The sequence below is a fragment of the Tympanuchus pallidicinctus genome, unplaced genomic scaffold (assembly GCF_026119805.1).
Source record: "Tympanuchus pallidicinctus isolate F22 unplaced genomic scaffold, pur_lepc_1.0 scaffold8, whole genome shotgun sequence".
NCBI classification, from domain to species: Eukaryota; Metazoa; Chordata; class Aves; order Galliformes; family Phasianidae; genus Tympanuchus; species Tympanuchus pallidicinctus.
The window spans coordinates 2133349-2157717 of record NW_026294802.1 but is presented as its reverse complement, the minus strand read 5'-3'; the positions used below and the strand labels follow the sequence as shown (position 1 = coordinate 2157717).

The window sequence follows — 24369 nt, the reverse complement described above, 5'->3', positions numbered from 1 at the left end:
GAGACAACATCCAGAAGTCAACATGCCTAGAAAAGCAGGTACTTGACCTCAGGCATGGCATCTGCGTTGTGAAATGTTCTCTGTATGAGCTGTAGCGTGTGCAGTGTTTCTCCTGCTTCCCTGGGTGAGGCAGCTCAGGGGGGATGTGCTTCCAAACCTGGGCTGGAGTAATGCTTTTCCTCGTTGCTGGGAAATTTTTTGCTTTTAGGAACACATCGTCGTACAAGTGGTTCCTGGCTTGTCCCCTCAACCAGAACCACCTCCCCATGGCATCTGCTGCAGAGAAATCCCTGTGATGGGTCAGTGGCATTGCGTGTTGTGTTGGTATTTTGATGCTATGGTGAGGAGATGATTTTTGAGACACTACCCAATTGGCACCTTAACTCATGCCTTGCTCACCTGGCATCCCAGTCAGACTTTCTGTGGTCAGTGTGCTGAATGCCACAGAACAGACTTTTAAATTCAGCCTTTGCTTTGGTCTAGTATCATCTATCTGAAAACATTTAAAGCAATTTTGAGTCTACTTCAATACTTGCATTGGTGTTTTTAAATAAAATATATATTTTTTGTATTTATCTTAGATAAAGCTAGAGCCTGTTTGGATAGACTGTTACCAGCAGAACTGCAAAAATCTAATTTTGTTTGAGATTTCTGGGACCTGTGATCTGCTGGGTCTATTTTCTTGTGAGTTATCACTGCCCGTGTTTCTGTCTCACTTTTTCCACCTTTACATTGTACAAAAAGTTGATTTCTGGTTGTTCAGAGGAAGGTCCGTTTTAGGTACAGCTCTAACCTGTTTGATACCTAAGTCCCAAATTAGTCCCTGGGACAGGAACCATAGGAGCCTTTCCTTCCTGTATTAAAATTTGAAAACCAGACTTCAGGCGTGTTTTTATAATTGACTACATGAAAAAAATCTAAGTGTCAGACTGATGAAGTAATTCAGACTTCTCTTTTTTTGTTTGCTTTTACTCAATCTTTATTCACATAAAACTTTAAAGCATTAATTATTCATACTGTAAAAATCACAACTATATGAAAAGCAAAGTAAATAAGCACCACATTCCTCAACAGCCACTCATGAGCCAGTAAGGCTTACCGCACTGAAAACAACATAAAAACTCTGGTTACTTACAAGGGTTTTCTTCATTTGCTAAACATGTTTTCAGTTAAGCAGGAGAAGGAAAAACAGAAATGAGACGTTGAGTTAAAAAAAAGAAGTAAAACCAGATTTCTGCTAAACCTCTCAACAAAAGACCCATTCCCATTGATGCGTTCTTTCACCAGCTAGCGGTGTCCTCCTGGAAAAGAAGGACAAGTGACCACTCCCAATGGCTGTTGAGTACAAAAGAAGAAATCAGGACACAGCTATAGAAGTATTATATAGATATAGAAGCTATTAGAACTCCCTAATCCAGAGGGTTTGCGGTGGAGGATGTGGATGTTGCTGAAAGTGCAGGTGTTAATACTCTGCACTGAATGGGTAGTCCTTGTGATTCGCAGACCTAAGAAGAGAAAGAACTTGGTTATTTAAGTGTTGGACCAGGTGTCTTCAGCTGCATTTCCCTACTGTAGTCTCCATTCTTCACTGCCAACATACGCAAGCCTTGCAGCTGGTAGCTGTCATTAGTAGTAATAACGGCTTGAGAACAAGCATATGAAACAAGATACTGACTGGAAGGCCCTGAAAACTCTTCCTCCTGGTGTCCATTGCAGGAAATGTCTTGTTACCTGACCTCTAGAGTTTTACATGAGAGACCTCTCATGCTTTCAAGATACAGGGTATGAAAATACAGAGACAGACAGGCCTGATGGATAATAAAGATAATAAGGAACATACTGCAGCACTGGAATCGCTCTCCAGTTCCTGTTAAAGTTGAGGATGACATCCATCTCCTTTTTAGACAGCTCGAAGTCAAACACCTTGTGGAAAAAAAATAAACAAGAAAATGCTCTTTTTATTTAAGTTCATAAGTAGTTGGATACTGTGTGCTTCTTTAATTTGTTATAGCTTCAGTTGGGAATATACTGCACGCACACTAGAAGTAGTTGAAAAATCATCTTATTTCGCAGCCAAACAACAGTTTACTAATTAGTCCTTTTTCTCTGAAGTGCTGTTCGAAGCAACGTCTCATAGTTCTAGGTGATTGAATGCAAACACCACTTCCATTTGCACTGTAATACATCATCAGAGAATTTAGGTGCTAAGTGTAGATTACTCCATGCGTCAAATACTGGAGCAGTAAATATTTCTGCTATTACAAAGGACTCCTGGGTACCAACTGCAGATCATTATCTCACAGTAAATGTCATCTAAGGATTTTTGCTGATGGTTAACAGAAGAAATGAGTCCAAATTTTGCAGCATGAACTGAAAGTAACAGAGATACAATCTGAGATCCAGCTGATTCTCACCACCAACAGGAACCACAGCCTCAAAATGATTACTGTGTCTAATGTTTACAGTTCCTCCCTTTTGCCCCAGAAAAATGGGTTTAACAAGGATCTCTGAAAGTAAGACCCAAACTGGGATTCCACTTCCAGTACTGAAGATCTCCAGCCTTCCTGTTGTAACCCATTCCTCTTTTGACAGGAACAAGAAAAAGAATTCTGCCTGGTAAGGTTGTGCTAGGACCTGATCTCTACATTTCTGTGCTCCCCTTCCAATGCCTCTCCGACCAAGTGCTAGAAACACTCAGGAGCTATGGCTGTGGTTGTAGTAATCCCAACAGAAGCCTCACCTGCATGTTCTCCTTAATGCGCTGCTGTTTGTCAGACTTGGGAATGACAGCCAAGTTTCTTTGGATAATAAAACGGATCAGAACCTAGAAAAGAACAAGTATTATGAATACAGAGCTGCCAAGGAAGCTATTCTAATGCATTTTATGTATTTTTTCCCTATTCCCCCCCCCCCCCCCCTTCTTTCCCCCCTTTATTCACAGATTCTTCTTTCTACACCCACGTTTGCTTTTTGGAAGACTGCAAGTCTGTACAGGCCAATTATGATGATCCAGCATTTATTTATGGTCTAATGAGAAAATTATCAGTTGTTTCTGGCTTACGCTGTTTCTACATCTTTGCTCCTCAAGATTTTTTCTTTCTTTTAGGGTTGTGGAGGAGAGAAAAAACAATGTTGTTTCTGGCTTGTGTTACATGGGTGCTCAGGCCAGATAAGCACAATACTGCAGACTGTTTTGGCTCAGAAATAAGTACCTCACCTACACAAAGATTTTTCAAATCTTTAAATTATATACATATATATATATATTTAAAACTTTCCCCTCTCATTGGTAGCCTGTTGGATACATTTTTTTCCTGCTCTGCCTTTCTTAAAATATGACTATGGTTGATTGCCTGTGAACATAATGGATTTGTTTGAAGCGCAGTTCCTGTCCACCATTGGCAAGATCTCTTTAGTGGGACAAGCAAAGAAGAAAAAAAAAAAAATCACCTTGCATAAATGAGCAAGTTTCAAAGATTCTTTGTGAAGATGAGCAGTTTGCTCTGTCAACACCTCTTACCTGGGCAGGGGTTTTATGATATCTTGCTGCAATCTCTTTAATCTTAGGATCCTCCAGCAGCATAGGTTCCCCTGGTTTGGCCCTATTAAAAACACAAGACAGGATACTGAAGATGGAGATGTATTAGCATCTCTGCAGGAAGAAAGGATTTGCAACAAAGCAACAGCAGTTTTCTCATTGTAGCTGCATCATTTACATATTTTGCTGCAAAAATTCTAATTACAAGTGGCAGTCTTTTGTGTGGAGAGGCTGCCATGCTTTCTTACCATGGCCGATTAGGAGAGCCCAGGGGGCTGTATGCAGTCACGGCGATTCCTTTAGAGTGACAGTACTTGATCAGCTTCTCCTGGGTCAGGTATGGATGGCACTCAATCTGCAAACACAGCAACATGGTGGTTGGCACGGAGGCAGTCTGCACTGGCCTCCAGAGCATAACATTTTAACTCCTCTTGAGTCACAGATAATGTGAAAACACTCTCAGGTTTACTATTAAAGTGATCTTTTAAAAAAGTCATTCACATCACAGCAATGTGTAAAAAAATTAGGCAAATCAGTCTTCTTGAACTAATCAGGAGAACAGTGCTGCATCTCCAAAGGGGCAGCTCAGAACACCTGAAGTTTCTGCTCTGAGCCATCCACTCTCTCCTCAGGGAGCTGCCTGATTCCCAAAGAAGCCTGGGGTCATGAGCTTCCTTAGCGTAGCCTTTCTGGATATTTTCTAGATGATGTGCAGAATACACAAACAAGCACACACTGCTGCTTTGCTGTGGGTTCTCTGACTTTCAGAATGTTGCTGAAGTATGTTCCTTGGCTCCTGAAATTCCTACTCAAACACAAAGCCAGGATGTTCTTGCTTATCCCTTCTTACAGAAGCATTTTATAAAGTTTAATAATATTTTACAGGTGCATAAGCTTTCCTATTTTCCTCAGTGTGAAGCCAGTGCTTTAAATACAATGTATTTGCACAGTACTGCTTGAATATTTTTCCACATTAAAAAGGAGTTTGTTGGATCTGTGAACATGATATAAATGTTTGCTTCAAGCCTGCTTCTTATAATTAATTCTGATGTTTTCTTTTATTTTGAAAAATAAATAAATTCAGTGAATGCGCTAAGGCATTCCTGTACGTTGCCACACTTGTGCAGTAGCTTGCACTGGACATCTGGCTGGTTATCCCTGAGCTGGCAGAAGTGGACCTGTGACAACTTGCGCTGTGATGTGAGTGGTACCTGGGAGTGTGAAAGGGGACGTACAGCAGAAAATTGCAAGGACTTACACAAGGCCAGAGATATTTTCACTGTTTTTTGATGTTTAAGAGCGAAATAGTCTCATCTGTTTCCTATTACTATGGTATGAATAAGCCAAACTGTTCATGTTTTAGATGGTATTATTCTCAAATGTCCACAGCATTACACACATGCAAGTCTACCAAAAAACAAAAATCCTTTCTTTCAAGACTTCTGTGAGGTAAAAACCATTAGCACTGGTGTAAAATTCACTTGTAGTGAAGCTCTGTGTATTTCAGGCAGCACTGATCTGGAGGATCTTCTAGACAATGAAAGGTACCTTACTGCTTTGTGAGATCTTTCCATGGCACCAAACTATTAAAAAGTCATGGCAGAAAACAGGTTTAAGAGCTGAAATGTAGCTTGAATTTATTTAGGAATAAAAATCAAAGTCTTACCTGGTTAACTACAGGTTTGTATTTCAATCCTGGCTTGTTTAAGATTCTCTCAATCTGTTCATGGTTAAAGTTTGAGATTCCAATGGCTTTTACCTTGCCGCAGTCCACCAGCTCTTCCATGGCCTAAAGAGGAGGACAACAATTGTTTACTTGTGAGGTGGTATTAACTGTCAACCATAATACTGTATTTCACTAAAGCTATTGAGAAACCAGCAAGCAACTCATAATAGATTTAAAAATGGTACATTCAATTTAAAAATTGAAAGTCTTTGTGTCTTGTGTTATCTGAGTACTTTATATCATATTGCTGACGGGAGAGTAGCATAAGAATGAGTTGGTCAACCTTTTAACAGGGTACATATATTTTGCTTAGGCTCTGAGAGTCTACTCTGAGACTATGTTAGCTGTAAGTTGGTTACAACATACTTTCTTGAAATTGTACTCCACTGTTGCAGAGAAAAACTGAATTCCCAGAGCCACAGCATCACTGTTAGAGGTAGCAGGAGCAGATCCTGAATCCTCTCAGTCCACAAGGAAAGTAGAATTGAAGGATGCTGATGCCCTTTGCTGCAAAGTGCAAGAATTCTTATCTGTATGAAACTCACAGTAAATTAACAGCCACACCTGTATTAATCTACACCTCAGCTCCACCACTGTGCATATTTAAATATTATTTCAGTGATAGCATCCATAGTGCTGTTAGGTTTGTCCTCTTTATTTATAGGAAAGACATCTCCTTCTGGCTACTCAAAACAAGAAGAGGAAGTAGCTGTTCTGGTTATAAAATATAATACTGTGTTACTACCCTCTGTGCCCAAACCTATTCCTTACTTTCATTATGCATGCACATCTCTGCTGCATTTAATTTAGACACCCACACAAAAGACCAAACATTAACTTACCTCCCATGTGTCCAGAAAATCTGTGTCACTGGGAATAATCATACCCTTGTCATCTTCAGGCAAGAGTTCTTCACCAGCCTGTAATTTCAAGGCAGAAGTCACAGATACTAGAGTTGAATTTTCGACCATATGCTAGATTTGTGACTGGAAATTACAGATCAGAAGTTAGCAGTTTATTTAAACATATCACATAACTAAAAATGATTCACATTCTCTTGGTTGAGAGTCATGCTTCTACAAATTCATCATTACAAAGAGACAGGGATTAGCAGTAAACATCTTAACGGCTTAAGCAAGTCTGTTGTGAAGGGAACAGGCCCACCTCTACCTTTATTCTAGAGTTTCTATTTATTTTACACTGGTGCAGACTGGGTGAAAAAGAAGCACGTTCTTTCTGCGTTATGTGTGTTTTTTCACGGTTGGTTACCCCAATTCAAGCCAACACCTCTAGCTGAGATTTCACACGGATCTGGTCCAGTAGAAGTTCATGATCCTGAACTGCACCCTCATGCACTGGTTACAATTAACCTGAAGACTTAGAGAGGTTATTAGCAGGGCTTCCAACCACAATTATCTCACTCTAACAGAAATGGACAGCCAGACCCACACTTTCAAACATATCACTGCTTAGTTACTAACTGAAAGCATGCTTCTGTCAGACTTAGGGAGGAGCAAAATGAACTGTAGCACATCCTAGCTGTATAATGAAGTAAGGCACAGCATTATAGAGAGAATGAACTATTACCACCCAGGTCAGGAGAAAAGAGGAATGTAGAGCAAGACTACCTTGAATCCCATAGGGTAGTGCATTAGGTACAGGTCGATGTAGTCCAGTTGCAGTGCAGTAAGGCTCCTTTTGCACCCTTCCCTTACCAAGGACTTCTCATGAAATGTGTTCCACAACTGTGGGGAGAAATAAAGCTCAACTGTGACTCTACAACTTTCACCATCCAGATCAGAGGACAAGAACCTCTCCTTTGCTGGTCAGCGAAGACAACTGCCTTCCCACCACTGAGTGCTCACTGAAGACAAGGATGCTAATATTTTAATGGTAGGATACGACAAATACAACACAAGTAAAGAAGTTAGTAGTGAAAATAGACAATCAGATAGACAATCAAGAGATTCTCAGAACCAAATGAAAAAGTGTATCTGACACAGCAAAATTTCTACTGCTACAGATTATTTATATACACTTATTTTTTTACAAACCAAATTTCATGAGCATCGTATAGCTACCCTCTTTCTGTCCCTTTGATCTGGCCACTGTGAGGATTTTTCCTTAATTACTTTTGAAATGAAAATTCAAGTTGTTTAAGTAGAACTTACAAGTATTATTCAAATTAAAAATTATTCTTTAACAAAAATGAAGAGTGTGTGGAACAGCTTATCTATGCTCAATGTTTTACTGCTTTTTGCTAGAAAACCCAGAAGTCAGAAGTTTTTTAGTTGATGTGTTCTCATTTTGTGGTAGTAAACATTGCTGAGACAAGTGAATGAGATAAAGAATAACAGTACAAACACAAACTGCTTCAGGTTTAAGTTCCATAGTATAACTATATACTATATACTTCTGTTCACTCTCAGACCTACATTTTCTGCATGATATAATTCTCAGATGTCTTGCACACCAATAGGTAGTACAGTGTCTGTGAATTCAAACATCTGATTTGTCTTGTTTTCCTGATCTTTCTAGAGAGCATACATATGAACTCTCAGTAGATGCAATGAAATTGTTATGATGATGGCAACAGCCATCCTATTTTTCCAAAGTTTTCACCAGATCCTAATAAAGTTCAGTCAAAATTGAAATAAAGAATTGAATTCATAGCCCACAGGCATGAAATAAACACTGCAGAAGGGAACAAGCCCTTAGGTTGCTTTATAGATGAAAGAAAGGTTTATCTGCGAGAAAACTTAAATGCAGCAACATTCCTGCGTCGTTATACCTTAGTGACAATGAAGAGGTCTTCCCGCTTCACAGCCCCCTCCTTGATCTTGTGCTTGATTGCATTCCCTATTTCATGCTCATTCTGGTAGAAATAGGCACAGTCGATGTGGCGGTAGCCAGCATCAATAGCGTGTTTCACCACTTCTTCCACCTTCCCTGGAGGAGCCTGAAAACAAGCACAATCATACCATGAACCCTCCCTTTGCCACTGGCCAGCACCCACTGTGACAGCCCCCCGAAGTCTCCCTGTACAGCTGCTGCTCCCTGTCACCAGCATTTAAACTGAATTTTAACTTACCCTTTTTGTAGGGAAACGACTGCAGCACTGGGAGTGGAACAGAAAGAAGTTAATTTCTGCCAGACATTAGCAGATGGATTGAACATGATCTGCAGCCCCTATGAGTCTCTGGTTCTATGATTTTGACCCTGCCTTTTCTAGTAGGCTAACACAGTACCATTTCCCATTCTCATTTCCCTCCAGTGTGACTCAAGGAATTTTGTCACTTGCAGCCCCATACACAGCAGCCAGCACTGGGACAGGAAGCCTTTTGCAATCCACATTTTTTCCCCTCCCAGCTTCTGCCTTTTATTTGGACTTTCTTCTCTTATTCTCATTTTACTTTTTTTGCCATCTTTCTTCACTTTCCCCCCTCTTGCCCCATGCCTGCTGTCTGACAGTCCATCTGCCCAGTTACACCAGTGAGGCCGCCCTCCAAAACCTGTTTTTTTTATATTTTGTCACTTCAACCCTACTCTGCCCCCCTCCCCCAACTCCCCTACCTTCTCCTCCCTGCAGCATGCACAAGAACCACAGCACCACTACCTGCCAGGTGCCCAGCCCCAGGATGGGCATCTTCATCTTGTTGTTCAGCTCCATGCAAGGCACTGCCATCCTGTCCCCACTTGTCTCCCTTGGTCGCCTCCTGGTTCTGCATGCCCATTGCCACTCCCAGGCACTTAAAAAAACCTGGTCCAGCCAGCCCCTGCCTTTCTCTCCGCCTCCTCCAGTCTTTCGTAAGGCGTGGGGCCCATGATGTTGAGGTTTTGGTTGGCTGCCAAGGATTTTTCTATTCATTTATTTTTTTGTTGAAGTGGAAATGCCTTAATCAGTGGTGAACTCAGTGCTTCACATGCCTTCTCCTGAAGTGCTGTGAGCCTTCAGAATGTTGGGAGAACTGCTGCAGGAGGTGTCCTGTGCAGATATCCTTAGTTACAAGCAGAAACAAACAGCCTGAAACTTCCATCTTTTATTCCTAGAAAAGATCAGATTCACCACTGCTCAGAAGAATTCATTACAAGGGAGCATGAGCCTCTTTTTACCCAGCTTACGCATCCTCTCTCTTTGCGGAAGTATCTGTTCCTAAATCACTGCCTATGGGACCACTGGGGGTGTTCAAGGCCATTGGTTCCCTGCATTCAGCTGAACTGTTGGCTAGCATCAGCAGGATGCCAGGGGCTGGAAAAATGGGGCTGTAATCGCAGCTTGCCTGCAGGAGTGCTTCAGTCTGATCAACTCACCTGATGTGGGGTCAGCGCTTGGAGTTCTGACGTGTGAAGGCTGCAGGGAGCCTCATGCAGCCACTGTACCTCAGGGGTCTTGGAGGGCCAGGCTATGCAGCTGTCAGACAGATCCAGCAAAGGGCTACTTTACATAAGGGGCTGAGGTGAAACCCATAAAATTCAAAGGGAGTGTTGCCAAAGGAGAAATATCAAGGGTTCACCTCGGTTCTCACTTTCATGGCTCCAGCTTGTTTTGTTTCATGTACTGTGCTTGTCACTATGGTATCTGAATGCATTTCAACAGCTGCTATGTATGCTGACCACTTCCAAAAGTGATGTCATTTATTTGTGGATGTTAATATGGGTTAAGAGACTTCATGTTAATCATCAAAGCATGGCTCCAAGTTTGTAGTGGGTTTTATCTCCTTAGGCATATAGGAGGCCCCTGCCTCTTGTACTCTAGAGGCTTTCAGCACCTAATTGAACCATAACTTTATCTCATTTCTCAGAATTGATTTTCTAATCACCTATAAAATTGCATGCCTTTTTGCTGTGTCTTTTAAATGCTTCCCACCATAATTCTGTATTATGGATTGAATTCTTTCCCACATGTTCCTTTCACTTTCCCATATGTTTCTATTCAACATGTGTTGGCACAATCACAGAGTCCTACACAACAGGATAAGCTCTTTCAACTTTTTCTAAATAATCTGTGTTCAGGCAAGGACAAAAACAGACATAAATTCAGACATCAGACATGCATTTTGGTTGAAAAAGGAATCATCTCCTGGGGCAATTATAAAGGCAGCATCCATTTGCCTGGCCCCTTCCTTGCTCTGTGACCTCAGGCAGGTGTGAGTGGTGATCTTTCTCTGGACAGCAACACAAGAAGCTGCTGTAGAGAATTGGATAATTGTGGCAATAAGTTCACTTCCTCACCACAACCCCATCCTACTCTAGATGTGGCTATAGCCTCTCTCCTTACATTTTGTCAAATTAACCCACCTTGCTAGTTCAGTCTATGACACTTGGTCTCATCTGGCTAGCAATGATATCTCATCTGATATAATATGTTCAGAACTCAGCATACCCTGTGACACACTGTGTGGGTTATCAGTGATGGAACATAGACAGTGGTAGGACTGTTGATGTCAACATATTTTGGGACTGCTAACACTTTGTTGCCTCTGGAGAAAACAGCCTCTTACACCACTATGGAGATGGATCAAAAGGGAGTCAGAAGACTCCAGGCAATACTCAACAACAGGAGCTGTGTCTTGCTCACCCTGGTGTAAGTCATGAAATACGTGGAACAGGTAAGATCAGGACTGTGTAATCGTTTGTGGATCTATCTCCCAGATACTCTTTGCAAGGCTACAACGCTGCCAACAAGCACTGCCCAGAAGTCTACAGATTGTAAATGATATGTCCATTTGGAAGACATCAATGAAATAATGCTTATTACAGAAGGTAGAGTATCTAAATTGCAGAAAGATATAAGTAATAGCACTTTGCTATTTCAGATGCTGTCAAGCAGATTGCTTCTTATTCAGGATGCACCTACTCTGAGGTAAAGCATGATTAATGGGGATACGGTTCACCAATGTAACATCTTACAGGCAAAATAATAACTGGAATTATTAAACTGTGACATTGGAAGTGGCTACAGGAGACAAATTTTAACTTAAAATCTGTCAGTCATATTATGAATGAGCATTTTCTCTCTGTACTTTATAGAAAAATCAATGCCAAGAACCTGTATTTGGGATTATAGTTTATCTACACTGAACTAGAGCATCCTCAAGGACTGCTGATACTTATGGTTGAAGTTATTGTGTTATCAATATTGATAGAAATTTAGAAACCAAAATTTTAGCATGGTAACTGGTATGATATGCAAACAACAGACTGCTGGATTACTGGATGACTCCATACAGATCAATATATAATATGCAAACTTCAATATTTACTGGTCAGATCAACCCGTAATTGCAAAAGCCAAAAGGTTGAAATCTAGAGACTGAGAGATTGAGGTTAGAGAACTGAATTTGGTGTGAACAAGAATGTGATTTAACTAACATGCTTATCTTGCACTGGTCCTGAGCCAAGGTGACAGTTGAGTAATTTGCTTATCTTGCCAAAGCACTTGACAGATGTGGAGGTGTGCAGTTTAACGCTCAGATAAGGCCCGGCAGCTACAGTGACTGAGTGACACCTGGGATGAGGTGGAGGCCTCACAGCCTTATGTTGTTTCAGTAAAGATAAGTGGTTATACACATTATCCTTAGAAAAAAAAACCTCTGACCAAATATGGGACTAAGACTGGACCTAGCCCATCTAAGCTGCTCTCTGAGAAGTTTATAAAGCAAGAGGGTCCTTTCTGAGCTTTCCAACTCAGCAGGAGAGCTTCCCTAATTAGCCATGTATTAGACTCATATCCTTAATGTGACAACTATGTGTGCACTTTCTTCTTAAGATAAGTCTGGATACAGTAAGATATGAGTACAGGAGTAATTCTCACGCTACCTCCTGCTTGTTTAACATTTGGACTAGTTGTGTCCTGGCCAAGAGCAGCCTTGTTGGTACAAGGAGCCTGGGGAGGAGCAGTTACAGACATGGGTGTCAGACTTCCTTCTGCTGCTCCCCAGCTGTGCCCCCTGATGTAATAGCAGATGAACTGTTCTCTGTGCATATTGGGGACTTTCCTTGAGAAGGGAATGCCAACTGGGAAGTGTCTGGGTCACCCAGGGTCTACCTGGATGCAGGGCATGCAGGGTCATTGCCTCTGGAGAGAAGCAAGGTGTGGCCAGCAGTGGGTAGGCCTTCAAGAGGTTGAAGTGAAATTTCTGGGGGCAAGGGTGGAGCAGGGAGCAGGGAGAGGCAGGGAGAGCTCAGGAGCTCACAGCTTGGGTCTGACTGGGAAGATCTGCTGGAAGGATATGGTTACATGTCTAGGCTTTTCTGCTTAGGCTTTTCTGTTCTGTTTAACTTGACTGCTTTATTTGTACAGACAAAGATAACTGTCATCACCTGCAGCATTTTAAAGCCTACCTTTCTGAGAATTGAAAAGCCTTCAACTTTTTCTTTTTTTCTTTTTTTTTTTTTTTTTTGGCTGCACTCAGTATGGTTGAACAATGAGATCCAATTATTTCAATCCTTCAGCTGAGTCATGGTGTTTGTGCTTCCTGGAAAACCTGGCAGCTCTCCTGGAACAACCTGCCATGTCATTTTGTGATTTGTAGTGCGTGAATGCAGGTGAATCAGAAGTAACCTTGTGAAGTGGGGTCATAGCTTTCAAAGCATTGTTGTCTCCTCACTGGATATTCACTTGCATTTGATTTTGAGTTGCCCCTCCTGTAGAGTGACATTCAAGGTTGGTCTTTGACAAAATACTAAATGGAGCGGGCCAGCTTTCTTGATAGCAATGCATCTGTTGCAACAATAATGAAATGCCGAGTATGAAATAATAGCAAGAAGGTAATCATCACCATTGATATTTTAATCAGACTTGTTATTTTCTGGGAGTCTAAAAGCCTTCTGGGCACCTTTGCACAGAACTCAGCATGGGGGCACAGCCACAGAGTTGAGGTTGGAAGGGATTTTTGGAGGCCACCAGGTCCAAACCTTGCTTAAAAGTGGGGCACCCAGAGCAGAGTGCTGAGGCCCATGTCCATGTAACTTTTGAAGATCTCCAAGGAGGAAGACCCCAAACCCTTTCTGGGCAACCTGTGCTGGTGCTCCACCACCCTCAGAGCACAGAAGTGTGCTTCCTGATGTTCAGACACAGCCTCCTGTATTCCGGATTTTCCCCATGGCTTTTTGTCCTGATACACGGCACCAATGAAAGCAATCTACTGCTGCTTTCTTTACACCTCCTCTTCAGGTATTTACAGACACTGATGAAATTCCCCATGAGCTTCCTGTTCTCCAGGCTGATCAGTCCCTGCTCCCTTAGCCTCTACTCACTTAAGATGTCTTCTGGTTCCAAACACCCACCTGAAATCACTGTAGCTGAGCCACAGCCCTGTTAAGCCCTGGAAGGCCTCCTCGAGTGCCTGGACATGTTAATACTCAGACTGCAGCATGTGGGTGCAGAAGGGGACTTGCCTATAGTAAGTATGACTGTGGTTTTCAAAGTGTGGCTGGCACCTCACTGGGTGTTTACCTGGTTTTGAGTTTGTTCTAGTGCAGAACAGCTGCTGTGGTCACGTGTATCTGCAGCTTAGCTGTCAGTTTGGCAAGCTTGTGTTTTGTGCTTGTTGGAAGATGATGAATGCCTCTCTGACAACAAGTAGCTGTTGTAAATCTCCTCTCCTGGAGGGGAGGCAAGGAGAAGTGCCAACATTTTTCAGCTTAACTGGGCTGGAGAAAGGTGTGGTTTTGAGTGGGCATGGACCTGTCACCCTACATCAAGTCAGGCTCTGCTGTGCATGATTCTTTTCCAGGTTGATAACTTTGTGTTGAGACTTCTCAGGACACCACCTTTTCAGGAAGGAGCACTTACTGGAAGATCTGCCAGCTTTTCTGGCTTTGTAGCAGAAAGAGGCTTTTTGGTAATACTTTTTTCTGTTGGTTTGGTGAGTTTTGGAAGACCTAATTTTGGGTTTTGAGCCCACTGCATGGGCTCACAGGCCAAGTCAGTCTGGGTTGCCAGGCTGCCCAGCCCAGTGGGTTTCTCCACCCAAGCACTACTTCCACGTGTGTTGGCAGAAGAAAATAGCAGAAGTGTATCATGCCACTGTGGAGCTTGAAGCCTTTTTGTTGGTTCATGCTCCATTATGCTTTTTGATGACACCTGTTTTTCAACTATTTTGCCTTTTCAACTATCTTTTCTAACTAACCCTGCAACATGGGTGGCAGGAACTTCTTCCTGCCCTTTGGGATCTGCAGCAAAGTCTTTTCAAGTGCATGAAAAGGCAAGTGCTAATCAGGTTTAGAGATCTGTGGAAATAGTTAAGGTTGTAAGTGTTTTTTTACTTTTATTTGCCTATACAACCTCTTGACTATTTATTGGTGCCAATTTAATGCAAATGTATGTTAGGCCATGCTAAGAAAAAGTTCTACATAGAAGGAGTCTGCTGCAGATGGCCTTTTGTTTTGCCTCAGTTGAATGGATTAAATGGTGAGGCAGCTCCATGACAGTAAGAGATGAGGCATGGATAGTAGTGGTGATTACTTGGAATCATCGCACAAATGCCTTCCTGTTCTGAATGCCAGCACTCACAAAGAGGTGCCTGCAGCAAGCAGATGCCAAAATAGCCTAGGAAGAGGAAGAGGTTGGGCCATTGGTTTCACACCTACAAGGTGAACAAAGTGTAGGTATGCCTCTTGGGAGCATGTTCCTATATCAGGCCACAGGGTTTGCTTGAGAGAGAGTTGGCCTCTCTCTCCAGGTAGTGCATTAGGAACTACCTGGGTGCCAGGCTTTCAAAACAGAAATGATCCAGCACATGGATTTCTCTATGGTGAACTTGTTTTCATTGAGAAATGTGAGTGGGTGAACTTCTCATTGCTGTGAATCCCTTTTCATCCCCACCGGACACCCACAGAATATGGGACAAAGTTCATTTTGCTGCTGTCCTGAACTAATATATTTTGTCATACTTCTTTGTGTACTTTCTTATCTTAAGATAAGTCTATTACCACAGATATGTAATTCTCAATTTTCTGCTTGTTAAATATTTGGACAAGTGTGTCCTGCCTTAGAGTAGCCTTATAAAAACCCCAAGTTGTAAAGGACCCACAAAGATCAAGGATTCCAACTTCTAGCTGCGCAGTGCACTGCATAAAATCCAAGCCCTATGTCTGAGAGCAATGTTCAGACGCTTCTTGAACTCCAGCACTTAGGGTCGTGCCAACTGCCCTGGGTAGCTCCTACCATGCCCACTGCCCTCTGATGCAGAACCTGTTCCTAAGCCCCACTGATGCAGCTCCATGCCGTTCCCTCAGGCCCTGTTATCAGAGAGCAGAGCTCAGTGAATCCTCTCCTCGTGAGGGCCCTCCAGACCCTTCACCATCTTTGTAGCCCTCCTTTAGATGCTCTCTCATATCTGTATGTCCTTATGATATTGCAGCCCCAAACTACACCCAGTGCGTGAGGTGAGGCTGCGCAGAGCAGAGAAGAGCAGCACAATCCCCTCCCTCACTCAGTGGCAATGCTAATGAACTCCAGAGGTAGGTTTGAACCTTTTGGATGCCAGTGCACACTGCTGACTCGTGTTCAACTTGCTGTCAACGAGAATCCTTAGTATTTTTCCACAGAGCTGCTCTACAGTCTCCAGTTCCTACTCTTTACATACAGCCAGGGCTGTCCGATGCAAGTTGCAGAATACAGCACTTGCTCTTGTTAAGCCTCATGTGGATGGTCATTGCCCAGGCCTGAGCAAACAGGTACAGCAACTGATGTAGTGCAGGGCAACCATGCCTGTGGCAGGGGAGTTGGAACATGATGGCCCTTGAGGTCCATCCCAAACCAAGGCACGCTATGATAAGAGAAGGAAAATGCAGTACAATTCTATAAACAAAAAGCCATTGCAAGTGTAATGGAAAGAGCCAGATGGTGTACTTTATTAGAAGGAGAGCCAGGTGGTGTACTCTATTACAAGGAATGCCAGGTGGCGTACTCAATTGCCAAGAGAGCCAGGCTGTATGGTGTGTTCCAAAGAGAGCCAGTGGGTCTGGCATACTCCAAACAGAGCCAAGCGGCATAGTATACTCCAAGGAGAGCCAGCCTGCGTAGTATCCTCCGAGGAGAGCCAGCCTGCGTGCTGTATTCCAAGGAGAGCCAGCAAGTGTGGTATCCCCCAAGGAGAGCCAGCCTGCGTGGTATCCTCCAAGGAGAGCCAGCCTGCGTGCTGTATTCCAAGCAGAGCCAGCCTGCGCGGTATGTTGCAAAGAGAGCCAGGCGGTGTGGAATATTCCGCAAACAAAGCCGATAGTGCTGCATATTCAATAGCAGGGCCAGGCGGCGTAGCATATTCCACAGCAGGGCCAGGCGGCGTAGCATATTCCGCAGCACGGCCAGGTGGCGTAGTATATCCCATAGCAGGGCCAGGCGGCATAGTATCCTCCTTAGAAGGGGCAGGTGGAATAGTATATGCCACCAAAAGAGTGGGTCGCACAGCACATTCCAGGAGAAGGCAGGCGGCACGGTGTATTTCAAGAAGAGGAAGGCAGCGCTGTACAGTCCAAGAAGAGGCAGGCGGCACAGTAGAGGCCAAATAGAGGCAGATGGCATCATGTATTCCACGAAGGTGCAGGTGGTGTAGTATATTCCAAAAAGAGGCAGGTGGCGTAATGTATTCCAAAGAAGATGCAGGCGGTACAGCTTATTCCAAATACGAGGCAGGTAGCACAGTGTACTCCACAGAAGATGGAGGTGGCATAGTATATTCCACAGAACCTGCAGGAGGTGTAGTTTATTCCACAGAAGCTGCAGGCAGCTTAGTATATTCCAAAGAAGCTGCAGGCAGCATGCTATCTTCCAAAGAAGATGCAGGCAGCATAGTAGTTTCCAGGCAGAGGCGGGAGATGTGGCAGCTTCCCAGAAGAGGTGGATAACAGCATAGTATATTCCCAAAACAAGGCAGGCCACGCAGAATATTCCAAAAACCAAGCAGGCAGCATAGTAGATGCCTAAGAAGAGGCAGACAGCGCAGTGGATTCCAAAATAGAGGCAAGCAGTGTAGTAGATTCCAAGAGCCAGGCAGCGTAGTAGTTTCCAAGAAAAGCCAGGCGGTGTCGAAGATTGCAAGAAGAGGCAGGCAAGGTAGTAGATCACCAGAAGAGGCAGGCAGTGTAGTAGATGCCAGGAAGAGGCAGGCGGCATAGTAGACTGCCAGAAGAGCCAGGCGGCAGGCAGCAGCCCTGTCACAATAGCAAGCGTTACTTGAGCAATTACCATGTCACTGCTGTGTCTCTATCTTCACATGATAGGAAGTAGTACAGTAACAGAGCAGTGCCCAGGGCAGCTGCCCATCAGAGAAGCAAACTACATGGATGCCTCTTTCTAGTGTTTGTTTCCAAAACGACACGGAAATGAAGTGAGAAGCAAAGGCCAGGAGGGTGATTTTTAGGGCCAAATGCTGTCTCTATTACTTATCCACGGGTGAAAATGGTACTCTGGTACTCTCCCTCTTATAGCGGAGGGAGCTGGGGGGAAAGAAAGAGAGCTTGTGTTCACTTGGACTTAAAATTGAACAAAACTTTGGGCAAATTTTTGGGACTTCCTTCAAAATCGTCACCCCAGGGAAGGGATGATGGTAAGTTTTGGACTAGCTCTTCAACCGTGCCCTACACTTCTGCAATACACGATGGTGCCGTCCAATTTGAGGTCCTGCTGGAGGGGTTATTTTCTATTTTAAGAAACTACTCACCGGTCACTAACTGATGTGCACCCATAAATACTGCTGGTCGAGGCCCGGAGAAAGCACAGAGACCGACCAGCAGCGCCAACTGCAAACCAGCAGCTGCAACCGCTATCCAGCAGCTCCAGCTGCTATCCAGCAGGTCCAACTACTGTCCAGCAGATCCAGATGCTGTTCAGCAGATCCACCCGCAGACCAGCAGCTCCAGCTGCTATCCAGCAGGTCCAACTACTGTCCAGCAGATCCAAACGCTATTCAGCAGATCCAACTACTATTCAGCAGATCCAACTGCAGACCAGCAGCTCCAACTGCAGACCAGCAGCTCCAACTGCTAACTGGCAACTCCAGCTGCTGACCAACTGCCCACTGCTCTCAGCATTATGACATCACGTGACATCACAGGCTACAGAAGGGCCCCGGCCCAATGGCGGCCCTGTCCTGGCCCAGCCCCAGCCCCAGCCCAGCTCCCCACTGCCGTCCGTCGCAGCAGCGGCTCCAACCCACCCAGCTGTGATTTGTTTGCCCCTCTTCAGCTGAATCCAGGACTCTTCCTTTCCCCTCAGCCTGTCTCAGGGGCTTTGACCAGCACAGCTCACCTCAGCAGTGCCCCCGGGCTGCAGGTTGAAGGCAGGTTGGGGTGGCACTATTAAAAATATCCCGTTGGCACCCATCTGCTGCTGTTTGGTCTTCACCGCTGGTGCTGTGCCTCTGCTGGCTGATAGGTGGTAGTTCAGCCTGTTTGCGAGGCCAACAGGCGTGCCTGAGCGATGTGGAGGGCAAGGAATGCAGCGCCTCTCGGCCTGAGGAGCTCCATCCCTCACCTCTGGCCTGCAGAGCGTTTGCTCTGTGCCAGGGCTCAGCAGTGGGGCTGCTCTCAGCCTTTCTCCACATCTACAAGCGTTCTGATTGTTTTCTGACACACGAGGACACTCAGAGGAACTGGGGTTGGGTGCCAGTGGGCTCTACGGGGTGGTGCCACCCGGCAGCCACTCAGGCCCACACCGTCCTTTGATCACACTAGCAAAGAGGGAGGAGGGAGAGAACTGGAAATGAAATTGAACAGGCGGGAAGAAATAAAAAGTACCTGCAAAGACCGAGGGCAAAGAAGGAAACCGAAACGCAATGGTTACACTGCATAGAGCCTCGGTGCGCTTGCTCAACGTTCTCCAGCAGCACACAGCAATAAACAGTGCGCGTTTCTTCACAATCTAATCCAACCGTACCTGCCCTGATTTACCCCCCACCTGGAACAGTGATGAGTCGTAAACTTTTTTTAAATTAATTACTTATTAATTGTAAAAAGAAGCAAGTGCATCTTTGCAAGCCATGTCACAGTGGGACAGTGGCACAGCAGCCCTGTCACAGTGTCACAGCCCTAAATGGGCTGCACCTCAGTATACTGCACTATAGCATACCATTGATGGGAATACTGCAGCCAAATGAGCTTGAGAGGGAACAAAAAGGTCTGGCTTGCATCTAGCAAGGCCTTCAGTGTGGTGAAAAGTATTTCCTAGGGACGGAGGGGCAGTCTAATGTAGGTCAGAAAGCTACTGAGTTTGCTGGCAATAGTAGTTCATAAAGCCTTTATGCTTCTATTTCACCTAATGGTCTTATCTCTGAAGGAAAAGGAAGGGAAGGGAAGGGAAGGGAAGGGAAGGGAAGGGAAGGGAAGGGAAGGGAAGGGAAGGGAAGGGAAGGGAAGGGAAGGGAAGGGAAGGGAAGGGAAGGGAAGGGAAGGGAAGGGAAGGGAAGGGAAGGGAAGGGAAGGGAAGGGAAGGGAAGGGAAGGGAAGGGAAGGGAAAGGAAAGGAAAGGAAAAAGGAAAGGAAAGGAAAAAGGAAAGGAAAGGAAAAAGAAGAGAAGAGAAGAGAAGAGAAGAGAAGAGAAGAGAAGAGAAGAGAAGAGAAGAGAAGAGAAGAGAAGAGAAGAGAAGAGAAGAGAAGAGAAGAGAAGAGAAGAGAAGAGAAGAGAAGAGAGGAGAAAGATAAACACTGTTGTAAATACTCTACTGAAACCTCTTGTTTTTTTTTTTTTTTTATGGGTGTCTAAAAGTCTTGCAGGCTTTTTTTCACTGCTCATCATGAATGAATATCAAGGTACATTGCCCCAGTGCTATAGCTGAGTCACAGCGTGGCAGTCCTGCCAGGCACTTGGCTGCATGCATCCTTAAGCTGAAGTGTGTGGGTGCAGTAAGAAACCTCCCCACAGGAGCAGAATGCATGGCAATGACTTCCAAAGCATGACTGTCACCTCACTGCGTGCTCACCTGCCACTGGTTTGTAGGTGGGCTTCCTTAGGACAGTGGTGGAAGTCAGCAAACTTAGTTCTTAATTTATTTTGCTCTTCTAATATATGAACAACAGTTTCATATTATACGTGCTGACACTGCCAGTCTTGGGTGTGTTTTAGAATTGCTGTATTTTTTCAACATTTCTTTAGAAACGAACGTAAACAACTTCTAGGAGGAAATATCTGCTTGTATGAAGACAGAACTTCTATCAGACTTCTTTGAACCATGTTTGGCTATGGATCTAGCAATGTCAGTATGAAGCAGCTCGCCAGCAGCGATGAAAGTTGGGTATCTAAAAAGTTTTGACTAGTTCTTGCCTTCTTGAATAAAGTGGACAAAACACAGATTTAGCACTATGTCATGGATTTTTCTGGGCTTAACATCTTCTACTTCAAGAGGTTGCCTTTGGGGTACCTGAGAAACACCAATTTTGCCAACACCAAAATGGAAATTTTCACCGAAGCCTGAGGACCAGGCATAGAAAGTCTTTAGACGTAAACGACCAGGGCTCCAAAGAATCCACAGCCAAGAGTACATCACGTTTCTCCATAAATGTGTACTTTAACCATGGAAAAGAGGAGCCTTGCGTTAAATTCTATGAAGACTTCCTTCAGTTCAACAATTGTGCAGTTTGTTTGCTATTATGATTGTATTATGAGACTTCAAACGGTCGAGTTTGTAAATAACATGAACAACTGGGATCCAGAGCAGCACATACTACTGCAATCTTGTGTAGGTTGTGACCCAAGACAATTTTGCTATTCAGTAAGGAATCTTCAACTTCTGCACAAATGCTTTCTAATATTGGAGATTTGAAGAATTCCGCATGAACTTGACATTTGTTTTCCTCTGCAAACACACTTTTGAAGTATGAACAGAGATTTTTCTAATGCCATAATATAACAAAGTTTTCTGAAGACTTAAAGGGAGCAGTGTGTTCCAGTCAAGATCACAGGGGGGCATGTGTCAGGGACCCAAAAGCCCCAGACTGAAGAATGATGCTGGGAAGGAACAAAGTTGTGGGCATTACTCGGTGTGGGTGGTACTTGGGCTAAGGTGGGTGGTAGTTTCAGGGGTGGTTCTGGGTGGTGCTTAACGGGTCACGGGTTCACGGGGCGGTCGCGTGTCATGGTATATAGGCAGTTGTTGCGCAGCATTAAATTGGGCACTTGAGCTACACCCTATGGCGTGCGTCTCCTGTGTCCCTGTGCCGGGTGGTGGTGCAGACGATAAGGGCGCTGATGAGAGTCTTGTGGACTGGGCCGCACGTGGCCGCAGCCGCAAATATCTTGTTTTGAAGAGAGAAGATGTTGGTAGTTTATCTTGTTTTTGCAAGGATTTGTTTTGCAGGCAGGTGTTCCACTTGGGCTCTGTATCACACGTTGGCCTGTGGGTACAGTGTGCAAATGGAAAAAACCACGCAGAGCCCGTCACCCACTGAAAACTTTATAAGGAGGTCCCGGCCTAGCTAAATTTAAATCTCGGATGAGAGATCTTATCCTGCAGAAAGCCCCCTCTCATCAACATGGAGCTCTAGTAGCTATTTGGAACCGTCTGGTAGCTGGAGATGTAGTTGTAAAGTAAGTAGCAAAACTAGTAGCTGACCTAGGGGAAACAGAACACCTAAGATGCAGGTAAAATCTACACCCCACTAAAACTAGAGTGGCACAACCAAATGTGGTGATCAAGAGGATGCTGAAACATGAGGGAAATCAACATTTTAGAAAAGCAGAGGGTGCTAGGACAAGGGCAGTGCATGTAGATTAGATGTGAGGGGAAGTATTTCTGCTGAGAGAGTGGTGAGGTGTGCTGGAACACGTTGCCCAGAGAAGTTGTAAATTCCTCGTCCCTGGAGGCGCTCAAGTCGATGAGGCATGGGGCCCTGAGCGAACAGGTACAGCAACTGATGTAGTGCAGGGCAACCATGCCTGTGGCAGGGGAGTTGGAACATGATGGCCCTTGAGGTCCATCCCAAACCAAGGCACGCTATGATAAGAGAAGGAAAATGCAGTACAATTCTATAAACAAAAAGCCATTGCAAGTGTAATGGAAAGAGCCAGATGGTGTACTTTATTAGAAGGAGAGCCAGGTGGTGTACTCTATTACAAGGAATGCCAGGTGGCGTACTCAATTGCCAAGAGAGCCAGGCTGTATGGTGTGTTCCAAAGAGAGCCAGTGGGTCTGGCATACTCCAAACAGAGCCAAGCGGCATAGTATACTCCAAGGAGAGCCAGCCTGCGTAGTATCCTCCGAGGAGAGCCAGCCTGCGTGCTGTATTCCAAGGAGAGCCAGCAAGTGTGGTATCCCCCAAGGAGAGCCAGCCTGCGTGGTATCCTCCAAGGAGAGCCAGCCTGCGTGCTGTATTCCAAGCAGAGCCAGCCTGCGCGGTATGTTGCAAAGAGAGCCAGGCGGTGTGGAATATTCCGCAAACAAAGCCGATAGTGCTGCATATTCAATAGCAGGGCCAGGCGGCGTAGCATATTCCACAGCAGGGCCAGGCGGCGTAGCATATTCCGCAGCACGGCCAGGTGGCGTAGTATATCCCATAGCAGGGCCAGGCGGCATAGTATCCTCCTTAGAAGGGGCAGGTGGAATAGTATATGCCACCAAAAGAGTGGGTCGCACAGCACATTCCAGGAGAAGGCAGGCGGCACGGTGTATTTCAAGAAGAGGAAGGCAGCGCTGTACAGTCCAAGAAGAGGCAGGCGGCACAGTAGAGGCCAAATAGAGGCAGATGGCATCATGTATTCCACGAAGGTGCAGGTGGTGTAGTATATTCCAAAAAGAGGCAGGTGGCGTAATGTATTCCAAAGAAGATGCAGGCGGTACAGCTTATTCCAAATACGAGGCAGGTAGCACAGTGTACTCCACAGAAGATGGAGGTGGCATAGTATATTCCACAGAACCTGCAGGAGGTGTAGTTTATTCCACAGAAGCTGCAGGCAGCTTAGTATATTCCAAAGAAGCTGCAGGCAGCATGCTATCTTCCAAAGAAGATGCAGGCAGCATAGTAGTTTCCAGGCAGAGGCGGGAGATGTGGCAGCTTCCCAGAAGAGGTGGATAACAGCATAGTATATTCCCAAAACAAGGCAGGCCACGCAGAATATTCCAAAAACCAAGCAGGCAGCATAGTAGATGCCTAAGAAGAGGCAGACAGCGCAGTGGATTCCAAAATAGAGGCAAGCAGTGTAGTAGATTCCAAGAGCCAGGCAGCGTAGTAGTTTCCAAGAAAAGCCAGGCGGTGTCGAAGATTGCAAGAAGAGGCAGGCAAGGTAGTAGATCACCAGAAGAGGCAGGCAGTGTAGTAGATGCCAGGAAGAGGCAGGCGGCATAGTAGACTGCCAGAAGAGCCAGGCGGCAGGCAGCAGCCCTGTCACAATAGCAAGCGTTACTTGAGCAATTACCATGTCACTGCTGTGTCTCTATCTTCACATGATAGGAAGTAGTACAGTAACAGAGCAGTGCCCAGGGCAGCTGCCCATCAGAGAAGCAAACTACATGGATGCCTCTTTCTAGTGTTTGTTTCCAAAACGACACGGAAATGAAGTGAGAAGCAAAGGCCAGGAGGGTGATTTTTAGGGCCAAATGCTGTCTCTATTACTTATCCACGGGTGAAAATGGTACTCTGGTACTCTCCCTCTTATAGCGGAGGGAGCTGGGGGGAAAGAAAGAGAGCTTGTGTTCACTTGGACTTAAAATTGAACAAAACTTTGGGCAAATTTTTGGGACTTCCTTCAAAATCGTCACCCCAGGGAAGGGATGATGGTAAGTTTTGGACTAGCTCTTCAACCGTGCCCTACACTTCTGCAATACACGATGGTGCCGTCCAATTTGAGGTCCTGCTGGAGGGGTTATTTTCTATTTTAAGAAACTACTCACCGGTCACTAACTGATGTGCACCCATAAATACTGCTGGTCGAGGCCCGGAGAAAGCACAGAGACCGACCAGCAGCGCCAACTGCAAACCAGCAGCTGCAACCGCTATCCAGCAGCTCCAGCTGCTATCCAGCAGGTCCAACTACTGTCCAGCAGATCCAGATGCTGTTCAGCAGATCCACCCGCAGACCAGCAGCTCCAGCTGCTATCCAGCAGGTCCAACTACTGTCCAGCAGATCCAAACGCTATTCAGCAGATCCAACTACTATTCAGCAGATCCA

General features: G+C 44.9%; 1 protein-coding gene across 2 annotated transcripts; it reads right to left on the bottom strand.

Moving 5' to 3' along the window:
* Nucleotides 1–916: 916 nt before the first annotated feature.
* LOC128073175 (aldo-keto reductase family 1 member B10-like) lies at nt 917–8996 on the bottom strand. 2 transcript variants are annotated; one of them, XM_052667701.1, is made up of 10 exons: nt 8881–8996; nt 8056–8223; nt 6893–7009; nt 6107–6184; nt 5205–5327; nt 3787–3893; nt 3521–3602; nt 2741–2824; nt 1841–1923; nt 917–1505 (listed from the first exon to the last, which is right to left on the bottom strand). In XM_052667701.1, the coding sequence occupies exons 1-10, from the start codon at nt 8947–8949 to the stop codon at nt 1463–1465; spliced, it is 954 nt and encodes a 317-aa protein (XP_052523661.1). In that variant the 5' UTR covers nt 8950–8996; the 3' UTR covers nt 917–1462. The 2 variants fall into 2 exon arrangements, with proteins under 2 accessions (XP_052523661.1, XP_052523660.1); XM_052667700.1 differs by lacking the exon at nt 917–1505 and having other exon boundaries at nt 1542–1923.
* Nucleotides 8997–24369: the final 15373 nt, after the last annotated feature.